A 15,701-nucleotide genomic window follows, 5' to 3' on the forward strand; every position below is an offset into this window, starting at 1 on the left:
GGGCTCTGGGGCAGGATTTGGGGGCTCTGGGGCAGGATTTGGGGGTCTGGAGGGCAGGATTTGGGGTCTGGGGCAGGATTTGGGCTCAGGGGCAGGATTTGGGGGCTCAGGGGCAGGATTTGGGGGGCTCAGGCAGGATTTGGGGGCTCAGGGGCAGGATTTGGGGGGTCTGGGGCAGGATTTGGGGGACTCTGGGGCAGGATTTGGGGGCCTCAGGGGCAGGATTTGGGCTCAGAGGCAGGATTTGGGGGGCTCAGGGGCAGGATTTGGGGGGCTCAGGGGCAGGATTTAGGGTCTGGGGCAGGATTTGGGCTCAGGGGCAGGATTTGGGGGCTCAGGGGCAGGATTTGAGGGCTCTGGGGCAGGATTTGGGCTCAGAGGCAGGATTTGGGGGGCTCTGGGGCAGGATTTGGGCTCAGGGGCAGGATTTGGGGGGTCTGGGGCAGGATTTGGGCTCAGGGGCAGGATTTGGGGGCTCAGGGGCAGGATTTGGGGGGCTCAGGCAGGATTTGGGGGGCTCAGGGGCAGGATTTGGGGGGTCTGGGGCAGGATTTGGGGGACTCTGGGGCAGGATTTGGGCTCAGGGGCAGGATTTAGGGTCCGGGGCAGGATTTGGGGGGCTCAGGGGCAGGATTTGGGGGGCTCAGGGGCAGGATTTAGGGTCTGGGGCAGGTTTTGGGGTCTCTGGGACAGGTTTTGGGGGCTCTGGGGCAGGTTTTAGGGGCTCTGGGGCAGCATTTGGGGGGCTCTGGGGCAGGATTTGGGGGACTCTGGGGCAGGATTTGGGGGACTCTGGGGCAGGATTTGGGGACTCAGGGGCAGGATTTAGGGTCTGGGGCAGCATTTGGGGGGCTCTGGGGCAGGATTTGGGGGGCTCAGAGGCAGGATTTGGGCTCAGGGGCAGGATTTGGGGGCTCTGGGGCAGGATTTGGGCTCAGGGGCAGGATTTAGGGTCTGGGGCAGGATTTGGGGGACTCTGGGGCAGGATTTGGGCTCAGGGGCAGGATTTGGGGGGCTCAGGGGCAGGATTTGGGCTCAGGGGCAGGATTTAGGGTCTGGGGCAGGATTTGGGGGGCTCTGGGGCAGGTTTTGGGGGGTCTGGGGCAGGATTTGGGCTCAGGGGCAGGATTTGGGCTCAGGGGCAGGATTTGGGGGCTCAGGGGCAGGATTTGGGGGCTCAGAGGCAGGATTTGAGGGCTCAGGGGCAGGATTTAGGGTCTGGGGCAGGATTTGGGGGGTCTGGGGCAGGATTTGGGGGACTCTGGGGCAGGATTTGGGCTCAGAGGCAGGATTTGGGGGGCTCAGGGGCAGGATTTGGGGGCTCAGGGGCAGGATTTAGGGTCTGGGGCAGGATTTGGGGTCCTATTTGCCTTGACCCCCCCACGGAGCTGCGCCGGGCTAAGGAGGAGCTGCAGCAGCAGCTGAAGCAGCTCGAGGAGGAGGAGGAGGAAGAGGAGAAGCAGGACCTTCATCCCGATGTGTGAGTGGGCACGGGGACCCTCAGACCCGCCCCCCGGGACCCCCTGAGCCCCCCCCAAACCGCTGCCCCCCACCCCAGGTACGTGGCCCAGCTCTACTACGAGATCAGCAGGATCGACCTGGACTACAGCGCCGAGCCGGGGCGGATCCGCGGCAGTGAGTGCCCCAGAGCTCCCAAAATCACCCCAAAACACCCCAAAATCACCCAAAAACACCCCAAAACCACCCTGAAATGTCCCAAAACACCCTGACATGCCCCAAAAACACCCAAAACCACCCTGAAAATACCTAAAAACTCCCACAAAACACCCTAAAACACCCCAAAAACACCCTGAAATGCCCCAAAACACCCCAAAAATCACCCCAAAACTGCCCCAAAACTGCCCTAATACTCTCAAAACCACCCCAAGAACACACCCCAAATTCCTCAAAAACACAAATCACCCCAAAACACCCCAAAACCACCATGAAACACCCTGAAAACACCCCAAAACTCCCTGAAAACACCCTGAAACTCCCCCAAAACATCCAGGACCAACCCCAAAATACCCCAAACCACCCCAAAATTCTCAAAACCTCCCCAAAGCCTCCCCAGAACCCCCCGTGTGGCCCCTCGGGCCGTGACCCCCGTGTTTCTGCCCCCCCAGTTCACTACGGCCCCGACATCGCCGTGCCCCTGGACGTGGACACGGGGGCACACTCCAGGACCTTCATCAGCGACCTCCTCTGGGGGATGGTGCCCACCCAGTGGGGCCCCCGGAGAGCCCATGGGCTGGCCCTGGACCCCCCGAGTGCCCTGAGCCCCCCCAGGAGCACTGAGCCCCCCAAAAACCTCCTGAGCCCCCCCAGGAGCACTGAGACCCCCAGAAATGTCCTGAGCACCCCCCAAGAGTCCTGACTCCTGAGCCCCCTCCTCATTAAACAATAAATCAATTTATTCTCGCACCAACAGCGTCTGAGGACCCTCAAACCCCCCACCCCGAAGCCCCCAAAAACCTGGGGGAAAAAACAAAAGTCCTGTGACATTTTTGGGGAGGGGGGCTCAATGATGTCAGCCCCCCCCACGCCCCCCTCGATGGCCGCCAGCAGGGGATGGATTTTGGGGGGAATTTTGGGGACAGATTTGGGAATTTGGGGGGTCGCACCCTGAGCCCCCTCCCCTGTCCCCCCCCCGCCGGCGGCACCGGGGTCAGCAGGGTCGGCCCGGGGGGGGCTCCCGGGACTCCGGGGGGGTCTCCTGGGGGTCGGGGGGCTCCCCGGGGTGGGGCTGGGGGTGACAGGGCTCCATGGTGACGGCCACCCCCAGCCCGCTGCGCCCCGATGGCATCGGGGTCACCTCGGTCCAGGTGTCCCCCGCGGGGTCGTAGCACTCCACCGAGTCCAGGAACGAGTGCCCATCGTAGCCCCCTGCCCGGGGACGGGGGTCTGGGGTCAGCCCGGAGCCCCCCAGGACCCCCAAAACCCCCCCGGGGAGGGCGGGAGCACCAGAGAGACCCCAGAGCCAGAGAGAGACCCCAGAACCCCTCCCGGAGCCCCAAAACCTTTCCTGGAGCCCCAAAACCCCTCCCGGAGCCCCAAAACCCTTCCCAGAGCCCCAGACAGACCCCAGGACCATGCCCAGAACCCAAACAGCCCCTAAACCACCCCGGAAACACCCCCAAAATCCCAAAAAGCATCCCAAAGACACCCCAAAACTTCCCCCAAAACAGCCAAAACCCCCAGGGCTCCAGACAGACCCCAGAACCCTCCATGGAGCCCCAAACACACCCCAGGAACCTCCCAAAACACCCTGGGGACCCCTCAGAGACCCCGGGGACCCCTCAGTGCCCCCCCAGACCCCTCATGACACCCCCAGACCCCTCAGTGACTCCCCCAGACCCCCCAGTGCCCCCCAGACCCCTCAGTGACCCCACAGACCCCCCAGTGACCCCCAGACCCCTCAGTGACACCCCCAGACCTCTCAGTGCCCCCCCCAGACCCCTCAGTGCCCCCCAGACCCCTCAGTGACCCCCCCAGACCTCTCAATGACCCCTGGGGACCCCCAAGTGCCCCCCTGCCAGACCCCTCAGTGACCCCCCCAGACCTCTCAGTGACCCTGTGGACCCCTCAATGACCCCCCCAGACCCCTCAGTGCCCCCCCAGACCTCTCAGTGACCTCCCTGACCCCTCAGTGACCCCCCCAGACCCCTCAGTGACCCTCCAGACCCCTCAGTGACCCTGGGGACCCCTCAATGACCTCCCCAGACCCCTCAATGACACCCCCAGACCCCTCAGTGACCCCGGGGACCCCTCAATGACCTCCCCAGACCCCTCAATGACACCCCCAGACCCCTCAGTGACCCCGGGGACCCTTCAGTGACCCCTCAGTGACACCCCAGACCCCTTAATGACCTCCCAGACCCCTCAGTGACACCCCCAGACCCCTCAGTGCCCCCCAGACCCCTCAGTGACCCCCAGTGCCCCCGGCCCGCACCCAGCACGTAGATGCGGCCCCTGAAGGCTGTCACCCCCAGGGCGCTGCGCCGGTGTCCCATCGGGGCCACGAAGCTCCAGGTCTCGGTGTCGGCCTGGAAGCGCTCGGCGCTGCTGAGCTGCTGCGAGCCGTCGTAGCCCCCCAGGGCGTACAGGCAGTTCCCGAGGGCGCAGACCCCTGGGGACCCCAGAGACGGACTGAGCCACCCCGAAAACCCCCAGAACCCACTGAGTGACCCCAAAAACCCACTGAGAGACCCCCAAAACCGACTGAGAGACCCCAAAAACCCACTGAGTGACCCCAAAAACCCACTGAGTGACCCCAAAAACGGACTGAGCCACCCCGAAAACCCCCAGAACCCACTGAGTGACCCCAAAAACCCACTGAGAGACCCCCAAAACCGACTGAGAGACCCCAAAAACCCACTGAGTGACCCCAAAAACCCACTGAGTGACCCCAAAAATCCCCAAACCCCGAGTGACCCCAAAAACCCACTGAGTGACCCCAAAAACCCACTGAGTGACCCCAAAAATCCCCAAACCCCGAGTGACCCCAAAAACCCACTGAGTGACCCCAAAAACCCACTGAGAGACCCCAAAAACCCACTGAGCCACCCCAAAAACCCCCAAACCCCGAGTGACCCCAAAAACCCCAGGGATAACCCCTAAAACGGACTGAGCCACCCCAAAAACTCCAAACCCCACTGAGTGACCCCAAAAACCCACTGAGTGACCCCAGAAACCCCCAAACCCCGAGTGACCCCAAAAACCCACTGAGTGACCCCAAAACCCACTGAGTGACCCCAGAAACCCCGGGGATAACCCCTAAAACGGACTGAGCACCCCAAAAACCCTCAGTGGTCCCTCCCAGGAAAAACCCATCCCGAGGGCACAGAGCCCTGAGGGACCCCTCCAAAAACTGACCGAGCCCCCCAAACCACTCTGAGACCCTCCCCAGGACCCCCCAAGTCCTCCCCGAACCCCTCTGAGACCCCCCGAAATCCCACTGGGACCCCTCCAGGACCCCCCAAATCCCTCTGAGCCTCCCCCAGGATCCCCTAAACTCCCCCCAAACCCCTCTGAGCATGCCCCAGGACCCCCCAAACCCCTCTGAGACCCCCCAAAACCCCACTGGGACCCCCCAAAACCCCACTGGGACCCCTCCAGGACCCCCCAAACCCCTCTGAACCTCCCCCAGGATCCCCCAAACCCCTCTGAAACCCCCCGAAACCCCTCTGAGCCTCCCCCAGGACCCCGCAAATCCTTCCAGACTCCCCCCAGGACCCCCCAAACTCCCTCCAAACCCCACTGGGACCCCTCCACGACCCCCCAAACCCCTCTGAGCCCCCCCAGGATCCCCCAAACTCCTCTGAGACCCACCCCAAACCCCACTGGGACCCCTCCAGGACCCCCCCAAACCCCTCTGAGCCCCCCCCAGGACTCCCCAAACCCCTCTGAGACCCCCCAAAACCCCACTGGGACCCCTCCACGACCCCCCAAATCCCCCCAACCCCTCCGAGCATCCCCCAGGACCCCCCAAATCCCTCTGAGCATCCCCCATGACCCCCCAAACCCCTCTGAGACCCTCCAAAACCCCACTGGGACCCCTCCACGACTCCCCAAATCCCCCTAAACTCCCCCGAAACCCCTCTGAGCATGTCCCAGGACCCCCCAAACTCCTCTGAGACCCCCCAAAACACCACTGGGACCCCTCCACGACCCCCCAAATCCCTCTGAGCCCCCCCCCCAGGATCCCCCCGGCCCCCCCGAGCCCCGGGCCCACCTGCCCCGCTGCGGACGGTGGCCATGGGCGGGATGGGCTGCCAGCGGTCCCGCTCGGGGTGGTAGCGCTCGGCCGAGCGGAGGCGGGCGCTGCCGTCGAAGCCGCCCACGGCGTAGAGCAGCCGGTTGAGCACCGCCACCCCGACCCCGATCCGCCGCGTCCCCATCGGCGCCACCTGCGCCCACTCGTCCCGCTCGGGCTCGTACCTGACACCGGGGGGCGGCGGGGTCAGAGCCGGGGGGCCCGGAGGGGGTGCGGACCCCCGGGGAGCCCCAAAAGGAGTATGGACCCAAGGGGAACCCCCCAAAGGGGTGTGGACCCCCGGGGAACCCCCCAAAGGGGTACGGACGCCCCGGGGAACCCCCAAAAGGGTGTGGACCCCCGGGGACCTCCCCAAAGGAGTATGGACCCCCGGGGAACCCCCAAAGGAGTATGGACCCCCGGGGAGCCCCAAAGGGGTGTGGACCCCCGGGACCCCCAAAGGGACACAAACCCACAGGGACCCCCCCAGAGGGGGTACAAACCTCCCCTCATTGGGTCCCTCATGTGGTTCCTCTCCAAGACCCATTGACACCCCCAACCCCTTTTTACCCCCCCGCCCCATTTACCCCCCAGCCCCACATTCCATCTCCCCAACCCTATTTACCCCCAGCCCCTTTTTTATCCCCCCAACTCCTTTTTTATCCTCTCAACCCCATTTCACTCCCCCAGCCCCATTTCACCCCCTCCCCATTCCCCGGCCCCCACCTCTCCACGGAGCAGTGGTGGGTGCAGCCGTGGGACCCCCCCACGGCGTAGATGAGCCCGTCGATGACGCCCACCCCGATGCGGTTGCGGGGGACGCTCATGGGGGCGCAGGGGGACCACCGCCCGCTGACGGGGTTGTAACAGTCCACGGCCGCCGAGTCCGTGTTCCCCTCGGGGGAGTTGTTCCTGCCCCCCACGGCGTAGAACAGCCCCCCCACGGCACAGCCCCCCAGCCCCGAGCGCGGCGTCTCCAGCTCCGCCAGCCTCACCTGCCGCGGGAGACAAAAAAAGGCATTTACAGATGTGATTGCCCGGCGGGAGACACTGAAAATGTAAAACCTGAGAGTGGAATCGAAATGAAAGCGAGTTTTGAGAGGTAGGGATGGCAGGCAGGGAAAAAGCGGTTAACTGGTGATGGGTTTTGGGGCACAGCAAACAGAGGGACGCCAAAGGTGTAACCCCCACCAAGGTGTCTGGGAAAAGGCAGGTAAGATCCGGGAAAAGGCAGATAAGATCCGGGAAAAGGCAGGTAAGAGAGTTTAGATTTAGAGTTTGCAATATAAAATGATAGGGTAATGCAGCAGCTGTCACAGGCCGTGTGCAAAGTCTGTAGGGTTTGTATCCGGCGCGGGTTGGTCTCTGTAAATCAGGATATTTGACACAAAAAGGAGATGTAACGTGTTGTAACAGGGTCTTAGCCACCTCTAACCCCTTACCTGACTCTTACCTCACTCACCTCCCTCACCCCTGCCACCTCTCTGACCTCTCCCCCTTTTTGGGGCACCCCAAACCCCTTTTTCCCTGCCCTCTGCGCTAAACCCCCGCGTTCCCGGAGCATCCCAGCCCTGCAGATTCCCCCTGCCCAGACACCACTCCCGCACTCACCCACGACCCTTCCAGCGGGTCAAACGCCTCCAAGGTGCTCAGCGAGCGCCTCAGGTAACCCCCGGCGGCGTAAATCAGCTGCCGCACCTTGGGGGTCCTGCCGGGGGGGTCCCTCTGCGGGGGCCTGTGCAGGGCCAGGTCTCGGAAGACCCCGGCCAGGTAGCGGAGGGCGTCGGTGCCCAGGTCCCGGCGGAGCTGAGCCCGCAGGAAGCGCGGGGTGAGCGCATGGCAGCGCACGGCGCGGAGCAGCGCCGGCAGGAACGGCGCCCGCGCCTCCCGCTCCTGCTGCACCCAGGCCAGGCACGCCTGGAACACCTCGGACTCGCAGCGCACGTTCAGCTCGTCCCGGCTCAGCAGAGTGGCCAGCTGGCAGTGGGACAGGGACAGGAACTCCTCCTGCTTGGAGACCTGGGGGGAAAAGGGGAAATCAGCCTGAAACTGCTGAGAATCGGTTCAAAATTGCTGAGAATTGGCTCAGTAACAGCCCCAAAACCACATCCCGGCAGTGGGACAGGGACAGGAATTCTTCATGCTTGGAGACCTGGGGGAGAACAGGGGAAAATCAGCTCGAAACTGCTAAAAATTGGCTCAGTAACAGCCCCAAAATGACATCCCGGCAGTGGGACAGGGACAGGAACTCCTCCTGCTTGGAGACCTGGGGGAAAAGGGGAAAATCAGCTCAAAACTGCCAAAGATCAGCTCAAAACTGCTGAAAATTGGCTCAGTAACAGTCCCAAAATGACATCCCGGCAGTGGGACAGGGACAGGAACTCCTCCTGCTTGGAGACCTGCGGGAAAAGGGGAAATCAGCTCAAAACTGCTGAAAATCGGTTCAAAATTGCTGAGAATTGGCTCAGTAAGAGTCCCAAAATGACATCCGAGCAGTGGGACAGGGACAGGAACTCCTCCTGCTTGGAGACCTGGGGGAAAAGGGGAAAATCAGCTCAAAACTGCCAAAGATCAGCTCAAAACTGCTGAAAATTGGCTCAGTAAGAGTCCCAAAATGACATCCCGGCAGTGGGACAGGGACAGGAATTCCTCCTGCTTGGAGACCTGGGAGGGAAAAGGGGAAAATCAGCTCAAAACTGCTGAAAATCAGTTCAAAACTGCTGAGAATTGGTTCCAAACTGCTGAGAATTGGCTCAATTAAGAGTCCCAAAATGACATCCCGGCAGTGGGACAGCGACAGGAACTCCTCCTTCTCGCAGCTCAGGGTCCCTCCGCGGTGTCCCCCATTCCTGATTAGCCCCCCAAACCCCCTGTACCCCCCCCCAAACCGCTCCTGACCTCGGCGAAGTTCATGTAGATGTACTCCCGGGCCCTCTGCTGCAGCTCGGGGCAGCCCAGGCGCTCGGCCAGCGCCGCGATGCCGATGGCGTTGCTGGGGTGCAGCTGCCCGCCCAGGAAGGAGCAGCACGCCCTGACCACGGCGTCCACCTGGCAGCAAAAGGGGTGAAAACGCTCCTAAAAACCACGGGAATTGTGTAAAACACGCCCGGGGCGGGGAGAGAAAGGCAGATAAGCCTGGGAAAGGTAAAGTCGCCTTTAGGGGTTAGAATAGAGAGTGATACGGTAATACAGCAGCTCTCATAGGCTGTATTATAATATATATATATTATATACATACTATATTTATACATTATATAATATACATAGGCGATACATAGATTTTGTAGGATTTGTGTCTCCCGTGACCTTATCAGGGAAAAGGCAGATAAGACAGTCACCTTTAGGGTTCAGAATACAGTGATACAATAACACAGGAGTTCTCACTGTAAGTGAGTGTAAACCCTGCAGGATTTGTACCTCCCGTGACCTTATCAGGGAAAATGTCGATAAGACAGTCACCTTTAGGGTTTATAACACAGATAGACCTGTCAGCCCAGCCGGGTTTGTGTCTCCTGTGACTTTAGCAGGGAAAATGTCGGTAAGACAGTCACCTTTAGGGTTTATAATACAGGTTGATATGTAAATTCTGCCGGGTCTGTGTCTCCTGTGACCCTACCAGGGAAAATGTCGGTAAGACAGTCACCTTTAGGGTGTAAAACACAGATAGACCTGTCAGCCCAGCCGGGTTTGTGTCTCCTGTGACTTTAGCAGGGAAAAGGCAGGTAATACAGTCACCTTTAGGGTGTATAACACAGGCAGACCTGTCACCCAGCCGAGTCTGTACCTGGTGTGACCCTACCAGGGAAAAGGCAGGTAATACAGTCACCTTTAGGGTTTATAACACAGTCTGACCCATCAGCCCTGCCAGGTCTGTACCTGGTGTGACTTTATCAGGGAAAAGGCAGGTAATACAGTCACCTTTAGGGTGTATAACACAGGCAGACCCGTCACCCAGCCGGCTCTGTACCTGGTGTGACCCTACCAGGGAAAAGGCAGGTAATACAGTCACCTTTAGGCAGACCCGTCAGCCAGCCGGGTCTGTGCCCCCCGGCCCTCACCTGGTACATGAGGGCGCCGTGCAGCAGCGGCAGCACGCAGCGCTCGCCCACGGCCACCGCCGCCGTGTAGGCGAACTCCACCAGGCGCTCCATGGCCCGCGGCTGCACTCCCTCGATGGGCACCTCGGCCAGGCCCCGCTCCCGCAGCCCCGCCGTGAACATGGCCCGGAACACGGGGCTGGCGGCCGCCAGCACCACCCGGTGCGCCCGCAGCTCGGTGGGCGCCGCGTCCCGCCCGTGCCGCACCCGCAAGGTGACATCGCACAGGTGACCCTGCAGCCGCAGCTCGTTCATGGCCGCCAGCGCCGCCCCAGGGTGCTCGGGGAGGTTGTAGCGGCACGGGGAGGAGGAGGAGGAGGATGGAGTGACCTCCAGGGGAGGCAGGGATGGGCAGGACATGGCGGGAGAGCAGCGGGGACCTCCTCGGTTCGGGGGCTGCGGGGTCCTGCAGGGGCTGTGGAGAGAGAAAACAGGGTCAGGACGGGGGAAACTGAGGCAGGGAGGGAGACAGGATCTTCCTGGAATGGGATTTGGGGTGATGGAGGGGCTGTGGAGAGAGAAAACAGGGTCAGGACGGGGGAAACTGAGGCAGGGAGAGAGATAGGATCTTCCCGGAATGGGATTTGGGGTCCTGGAGGGGCTGTGGAGAGAGAAAACAGGGTCAGGACTGGGGAAAATGAGGCAGGGAGAGAGATAGGATCTTCCCGGAATGGGATTTGGGGTGATGGAGGGGCTGTGGAGAGAGAAAACAGGGTCAGGACGGGGGAAACTGAGGCAGGGAGAGAGATAGGATCTTCCCGGAATGGGATTTGGGGTCCTGCAGGGGCTGTGGAGAGAGAAAAACAGGGTCAGGACGGGGGAAACTGAGGCAGGAAGGGTGGGGAGGGGGTCAGAGGCTCCCTGGAATGGGATTTGGGGTGATGGAGAGGCGGCAGGGGAGACAATAGGGTTAGAACTGGGGAAACTGAGGCAGGGAGGGAGACAGGATGTCCCTGGAATGGGATTTGGGGGAGTAACGGGGTGATGGGAGAGGCTGCGGGGGAAAATAATAGGGTTAGAACGGGAGAAACTTCCTTCAAACCAACTCACAAAGGTGGGGAGGGGGTCAGGGGCTCCCTGCGATGGGATTTGGGGGCGTTATGGGGTGAAAACAAAGGGTTACAATGGGGGAAACTGAGGCACGGGGGTGGGGACAGGGACACGGACCCTCGTGGGGGTCCCGGGGAGTCCCGAGATCTCATCGGGCCCGGCCGGGGTCCAGGGGGTCGAGGGTTTATTTTGGGGTGTTTTGGGGGTCTCATAGTCTGTGCCGGTATCGGGGTGTCCGGGGCCACTTTTGGGGATCCCCAGCGGCTTTTCGGGGCTGGTTTGGGGCTATTTAGGGGCTGTTTTGGGGTTATTTTGGGGCGATTTAGGGGCTGTTTTGGGTGATGTTTTGGGGCCGCTTTGGGGCTGTTTTGGGGACATTATGGGGGCTGTTTTTGGGTTATTTTGGGGCTGTTTAGGGGCTGCTTTGGAGCTGTTTTGGGCGCTCTCACGGCCCACGCAGCGGCCCCGCTGCAGGAGCTGTCCCCGCGGGTATTTCGGGGGTCCCGGGGTGTGTTTCGGGGCTGTTCTGGGGGTCTCACCGATCCCGGGGTATCCCCGCGGGTATTTCGGGGGCCCCGGCGCGTTGTTCTGGGGGTCCCGGGGGCGGATTTTGGGGTTGTCTCGGGGCAGTTCGGGGCCGGTCCCGGGGGAGGGTCCCGGGGGGGCCGTGGGGGTATTTTGGGGGTCTCACCGGTTCACGCCGCGGCCCCGGGGCCGGGGGGGGAGCGGGGGGGGGCCGTGACTAAGCAGCGCGCGGAGCCCCCGCCGCGATAAGAGCCCGGGACACGCCCTGGTGACGTCACGGACACACCCCTCGCCAAAATAAGAGTTCCCCGGGGCCGGGCGTGGCAGCGGGGGGACCTGGGGGGTCCCTGTGGCCTCACGGGGTCCCTGAGACCTCCCGGTGTCACCGCGGGACCCCCAAAGGGACCCCGAAATGTCCCCGGGACCCCCCGGTGCCGCCCCGAAACGTCCCCGTGCCCCCCGAGCCCCGGCCCCGCCCACTCGCCATGACCCCGCCCACAAAGGGGGATTTGCATAATCCCGCCCGTTCCCCTGTGACCACGCCCCCTCGCTGGCTCCGCCCCCTCAGTGACGATCCCGCCCGCTCTGGCCCCGCCCCCTCCGGGGCCCCGCCCCCCGCGCGCCGCCGCCGCCGCCATGAGCGGGGGGGGGGAGGGACCGGGGCCCCCCCCGGCACCGGAACCGGCACCGGCACCGGGACCCCCCCCCGGGGCCGAGCGGGGCGGGCAGCGCGTGCGGGGCCGAGTCCTGGCGGCCTGGAACAGCGTCAAATACGGTGGGGACGGACACCGGGATACCGGGAACGGGATACCGGGAACGGGACACGGGGATACCGGGACACCGGGATACCGGGAACGGGACACCGGGATACCGGGACACCGGGATACCGGGAACGGGACACGGGGATACCGGGAACGGGACACCGGGACACTGGGATACCGGGAATACCGGGACACTGGGACACGGGGAAAGGGATACCGGGACACCGGGACACGGGGATACCGGGACACCGGGACACGGGGATACCGGGACACGGGGATACCGGGACACGGGGATACCGGGACACGGGAAACGGGGACGCCGGGACAGGAGCACCGGGGCACCAGGAAAAGGGGTCCCGGGATTTGGGGGTGCCGGGATTTGGGGGTCCCGGGGGTGCCGGGTTTGGGGGTGCCGGGATTTGGGGGTCCCGGGGGTGCCGGGTTTGGGGGTGCCGGGATTTGGGGATTTGGGGGTCCCGGGGGTCCCCTCTGACCCCCGTTTGTCCCCCAGGCTGGACGCTGCGGCCGCGGCCCCACTTCAGCCCGCGGGACCCGCTGTACCTGCTGGGGAGGGTCTACAGACCGGGGAACGGCGGTGAGCGGGACCCCCGGGGGCTGGGGGGGCTCGGGGGGGCTCGGGGATCTCCCGGTTTTTATCCCCCACCGAGGGTCAGGCTCGTTCCCAGCGGGATTTCTGCTCCGGGAACGGGGCACGGGAACAGCGGGACACCGGGACACCGGGATCCGCGGCTCCCCAGAGGGGATTTGGGGGGGATTTCTGGGGTCTGAGGGTGGTCTCGGGGATCTCCCACACCCATTTCCCCCTCCCCAGAGGAGCTGGCGCGGTTCCGGCGGGATTTCTGCTCCCGGTTGTGGCTCACGTACCGGAGCGGGTTCCCGGCGCTGCCCGGGACCCTCCGGACCACCGACTGCGGCTGGGGCTGCACCTTGAGGAGCGCGCAGATGCTGCTGGGCCAGGGGCTGCTGCTGCACCTGCTGGGCCGAGGTGAGGGACCCCCGGGCGTGGGAGAGACCCCCAAACCCGGGGAGAGACCCCCAAAGCGGGGGAGAGGCCCCCAAAGCGGGGAGAGACCCCCGAACCCGTGGGGAGACCCCCAAAGCGGGGAGAGACCCCCAAACCCGGGGAGAGACCCCCAAACAGGGGAGAGACCCCCGAACCCGGGGAGAGACCCCCAAACAGGGGAGAGGTCCCCAAACCCGGGGGGAGACCCCTGGGGCTGGGAGAGACCCCCAAAGCGGGGAGAGACCCCCAAACAGGGGAGAGACCCCCGAACCCCGGGGCGGCCCCTGCAGCTCCCCCCGCCTCATTTCCAGACTGGGTGTGGCCGGAGGCGCTGCGGGAGCTGGAGCCGGGGGGACCCCGCAGGAGCCGCGACCCCTCGGGACGGGCACGGGACCCCCGGGATGGGCCGAGGGTCCCCGGGGATGGACACGGCACCCCCAGGACGGACATGGGACCCTCCGGGCGGACGCGGGACCCCTCGGGACGGACCCAGGACCCCTCGGGACGGACGCGACCCTCCCAGAATGGACGCGGACCCCCCAGGATGGACACGGGACCCCCCAGGATGGACACGGAATCCTCCGGGGGGACACGGGACCCCCCGGGACAGCTCCGGGACCCCCCGGGACAGCTCCGGGACCCCCCAGGACAGCTCCGGGACCCCCCGGGACAGCTCCGGGACCCCCCGGGCGCCCCCCGCGCCCCCCGGGAGGCGGAGCAGCGGCACCGCGCCATCGTGTCCTGGTTCTCCGACCACCCCCGCGCCCCGTTCGGGATCCACCGGCTGGTGGAGCTGGGCCGGGAGTTCGGCAAAGGCGCCGGGGACTGGTTCGGTCCCGCCATCGCCGCCCACCTCCTGCGGTGAGCGGGGCCGGGGGGGGCTCGGGGGGACCCCCGCGGGTTTGCGCGGGTTTGGGGGGGACACACCGGGACCCCCCCGGACCCACCGCTCCCGTTCCCGTCCCGCTCAGGGCGGCCGTGGAGTCCTGCACGGAGACCCCCGGGCTCGCCGTCTACGTGGCCCAGGATTGCACCGGTACGGGGAGGGTCCCGGTTTTGGGGGGCTCGGAGGGGGCTGAGGGGGGGTCGGGAATGAGCAGCCCCCTCCCCTTTATCTGCAGTTTACAAAGGGGACGTGGCCAGGTTGGTGCAGGGCGACGGGGGAACAGCGGGACCGGGAACACCGGGACAAGAGACACCGGGAACACCGGGAACACCGGGACCAGGGGCACTGGGACACGGGACACTGGGACAAGCGACACCGGGACACGGGACACCGGGAACACCGGGACCGGGAGCACCGGGACACGGGACACCGGGAGCACCGGAGCCAAGGCAGCGCCGCGGGCTCGTCCTGCTGGTGCCGGCGCGTTTGGGGGGCGAGAGCCTGAACCCCGTGTACGTGGAGTGTGTCAAGGTGGGTCTGGGGGCGGCCGGGGGCGATCCCGGGGCCGGTCCAGGTGCCGGTCCCGGTGTCACCGCGCGTCCCCTCCCCAGGAGCTGCTGCAGCTCCGCTCCTGCCTCGGCATCATCGGGGGGAAGCCGCGGCACTCGCTTTACTTCCTGGGCTTCCAAGGTACCGATCCCGCGGGAGGGGGTCCCGGGGGTCCCCGGAGGGTCCCGAGGGGGTCTCGGGGCGGTTCCGGGGGTCCCCAACCCCTCCGTGCCCCCCCCAGGGGATTCCCTGCTCTATCTGGACCCGCACCTCTGCCAGCCCTGCGTGGACACGGCCCGGGAGAACTTCCCGCTGCAGGTGGGGGCACCCCAAAAACGGGGTCTGGGGGCTCCGGGGGAGGGTGATCGGTGGGTTATGACCCCCCCATAACCTTTTCCTGCCCCCCAAGTCGTTCCACTGCTGCTTCCCGCGGAAAATGTCCTTCGGGAAGATGGATCCCAGCTGCACCTTCGGCTTCTACGCCCGCGGGACGGAGCTGGAGCAGCTCTGGGGGGATCTGGCCTGGGTGAGTCCCCCGGGGGGTTTGGGGTGTCCTGAACCCCTTTTCCCAGTCCTGGGCCCCCCATTTCCCGGTCCTGACCCCCCATTTCCCGGTGCTGCCCCCCATTTCCCGGTGCTGCCCCCCATTTCCAGGTGCTGGCCGCCCCCCGGGCTCCGGAGCGTTATCCCATCTTCACCCTGGCCGAGGGTCGCGCTCAGGCTCTGGACGCCCCCCTGGGGCCGCCCCCTCCCCTCCCCCGCCGCGGGAAACGCCCCAAAAAACCCACCTCGGATGAGTTCGTTTTCCTGTGAGCCCCCCTCCCCCAAAAATAAAACACTGGACCGGCCCCGGGAGGCGCCGCCGCGGCTCGGGGGGGCCGCGGGCACCTCCCCCCCCTCAAATTTGGGGCTGTTTTGGGTCACTACTGCCCCCCCGAATTCCCGAGCCCCGAATTTCCACTGTCAGAGGCTGCTCAGGGTGCGGGGGTTATTTATTGCTCCACTCAGGACCCCCCCGGCCACTCCCCCCCCAAATAAAGAGAACTTGAATCGT

At 64.6% G+C, this 15,701-nt stretch overlaps 3 protein-coding genes across 3 annotated transcripts; 2 read left to right on the forward strand and 1 right to left on the reverse strand.

Moving 5' to 3' along the window:
- Window positions 1–1,248: 1,248 nt before the first annotated feature.
- Window positions 1,249–2,377, forward strand: SPC24 (SPC24 component of NDC80 kinetochore complex; the record flags this gene model as incomplete). Its single annotated transcript, XM_066340420.1, has 3 exons — window positions 1,249–1,480; window positions 1,559–1,635; window positions 2,127–2,377. Coding segments are annotated over 3 exons (560 nt in total), but the record flags the coding sequence as incomplete, so codon positions are not given.
- A 151-nt stretch (window positions 2,378–2,528) lies between these two features.
- On the reverse strand, window positions 2,529–11,678 carry KEAP1 (kelch like ECH associated protein 1). The gene is made up of 8 exons (XM_066340427.1): window positions 11,594–11,678; window positions 9,814–10,267; window positions 8,654–8,803; window positions 7,367–7,774; window positions 6,482–6,750; window positions 5,735–5,940; window positions 3,953–4,129; window positions 2,529–2,886 (listed from the first exon to the last, which is right to left on the reverse strand). Exons 2-8 carry the CDS (start codon window positions 10,210–10,212, stop codon window positions 2,669–2,671), a joined length of 1,827 nt encoding a protein of 608 aa, XP_066196524.1. The 5' UTR covers window positions 10,213–10,267; window positions 11,594–11,678; the 3' UTR covers window positions 2,529–2,668.
- A 339-nt stretch (window positions 11,679–12,017) lies between these two features.
- Window positions 12,018–15,687, forward strand: ATG4D (autophagy related 4D cysteine peptidase). Its single transcript, XM_066340419.1, has 11 exons — window positions 12,018–12,202; window positions 12,700–12,783; window positions 13,021–13,194; window positions 13,524–14,073; window positions 14,184–14,248; window positions 14,334–14,366; window positions 14,535–14,629; window positions 14,710–14,788; window positions 14,889–14,965; window positions 15,057–15,173; window positions 15,302–15,687. Exons 1-11 carry the CDS (start codon window positions 12,064–12,066, stop codon window positions 15,458–15,460), a joined length of 1,572 nt encoding a protein of 523 aa, XP_066196516.1. The 5' UTR covers window positions 12,018–12,063; the 3' UTR covers window positions 15,461–15,687.
- Window positions 15,688–15,701: the final 14 nt, after the last annotated feature.

The sequence above is a fragment of the Sylvia atricapilla genome, unplaced genomic scaffold, assembly GCF_009819655.1.
Source record: "Sylvia atricapilla isolate bSylAtr1 unplaced genomic scaffold, bSylAtr1.pri scaffold_81_arrow_ctg1, whole genome shotgun sequence".
Lineage (NCBI taxonomy): Eukaryota > Metazoa > Chordata > Aves > Passeriformes > Sylviidae > Sylvia > Sylvia atricapilla.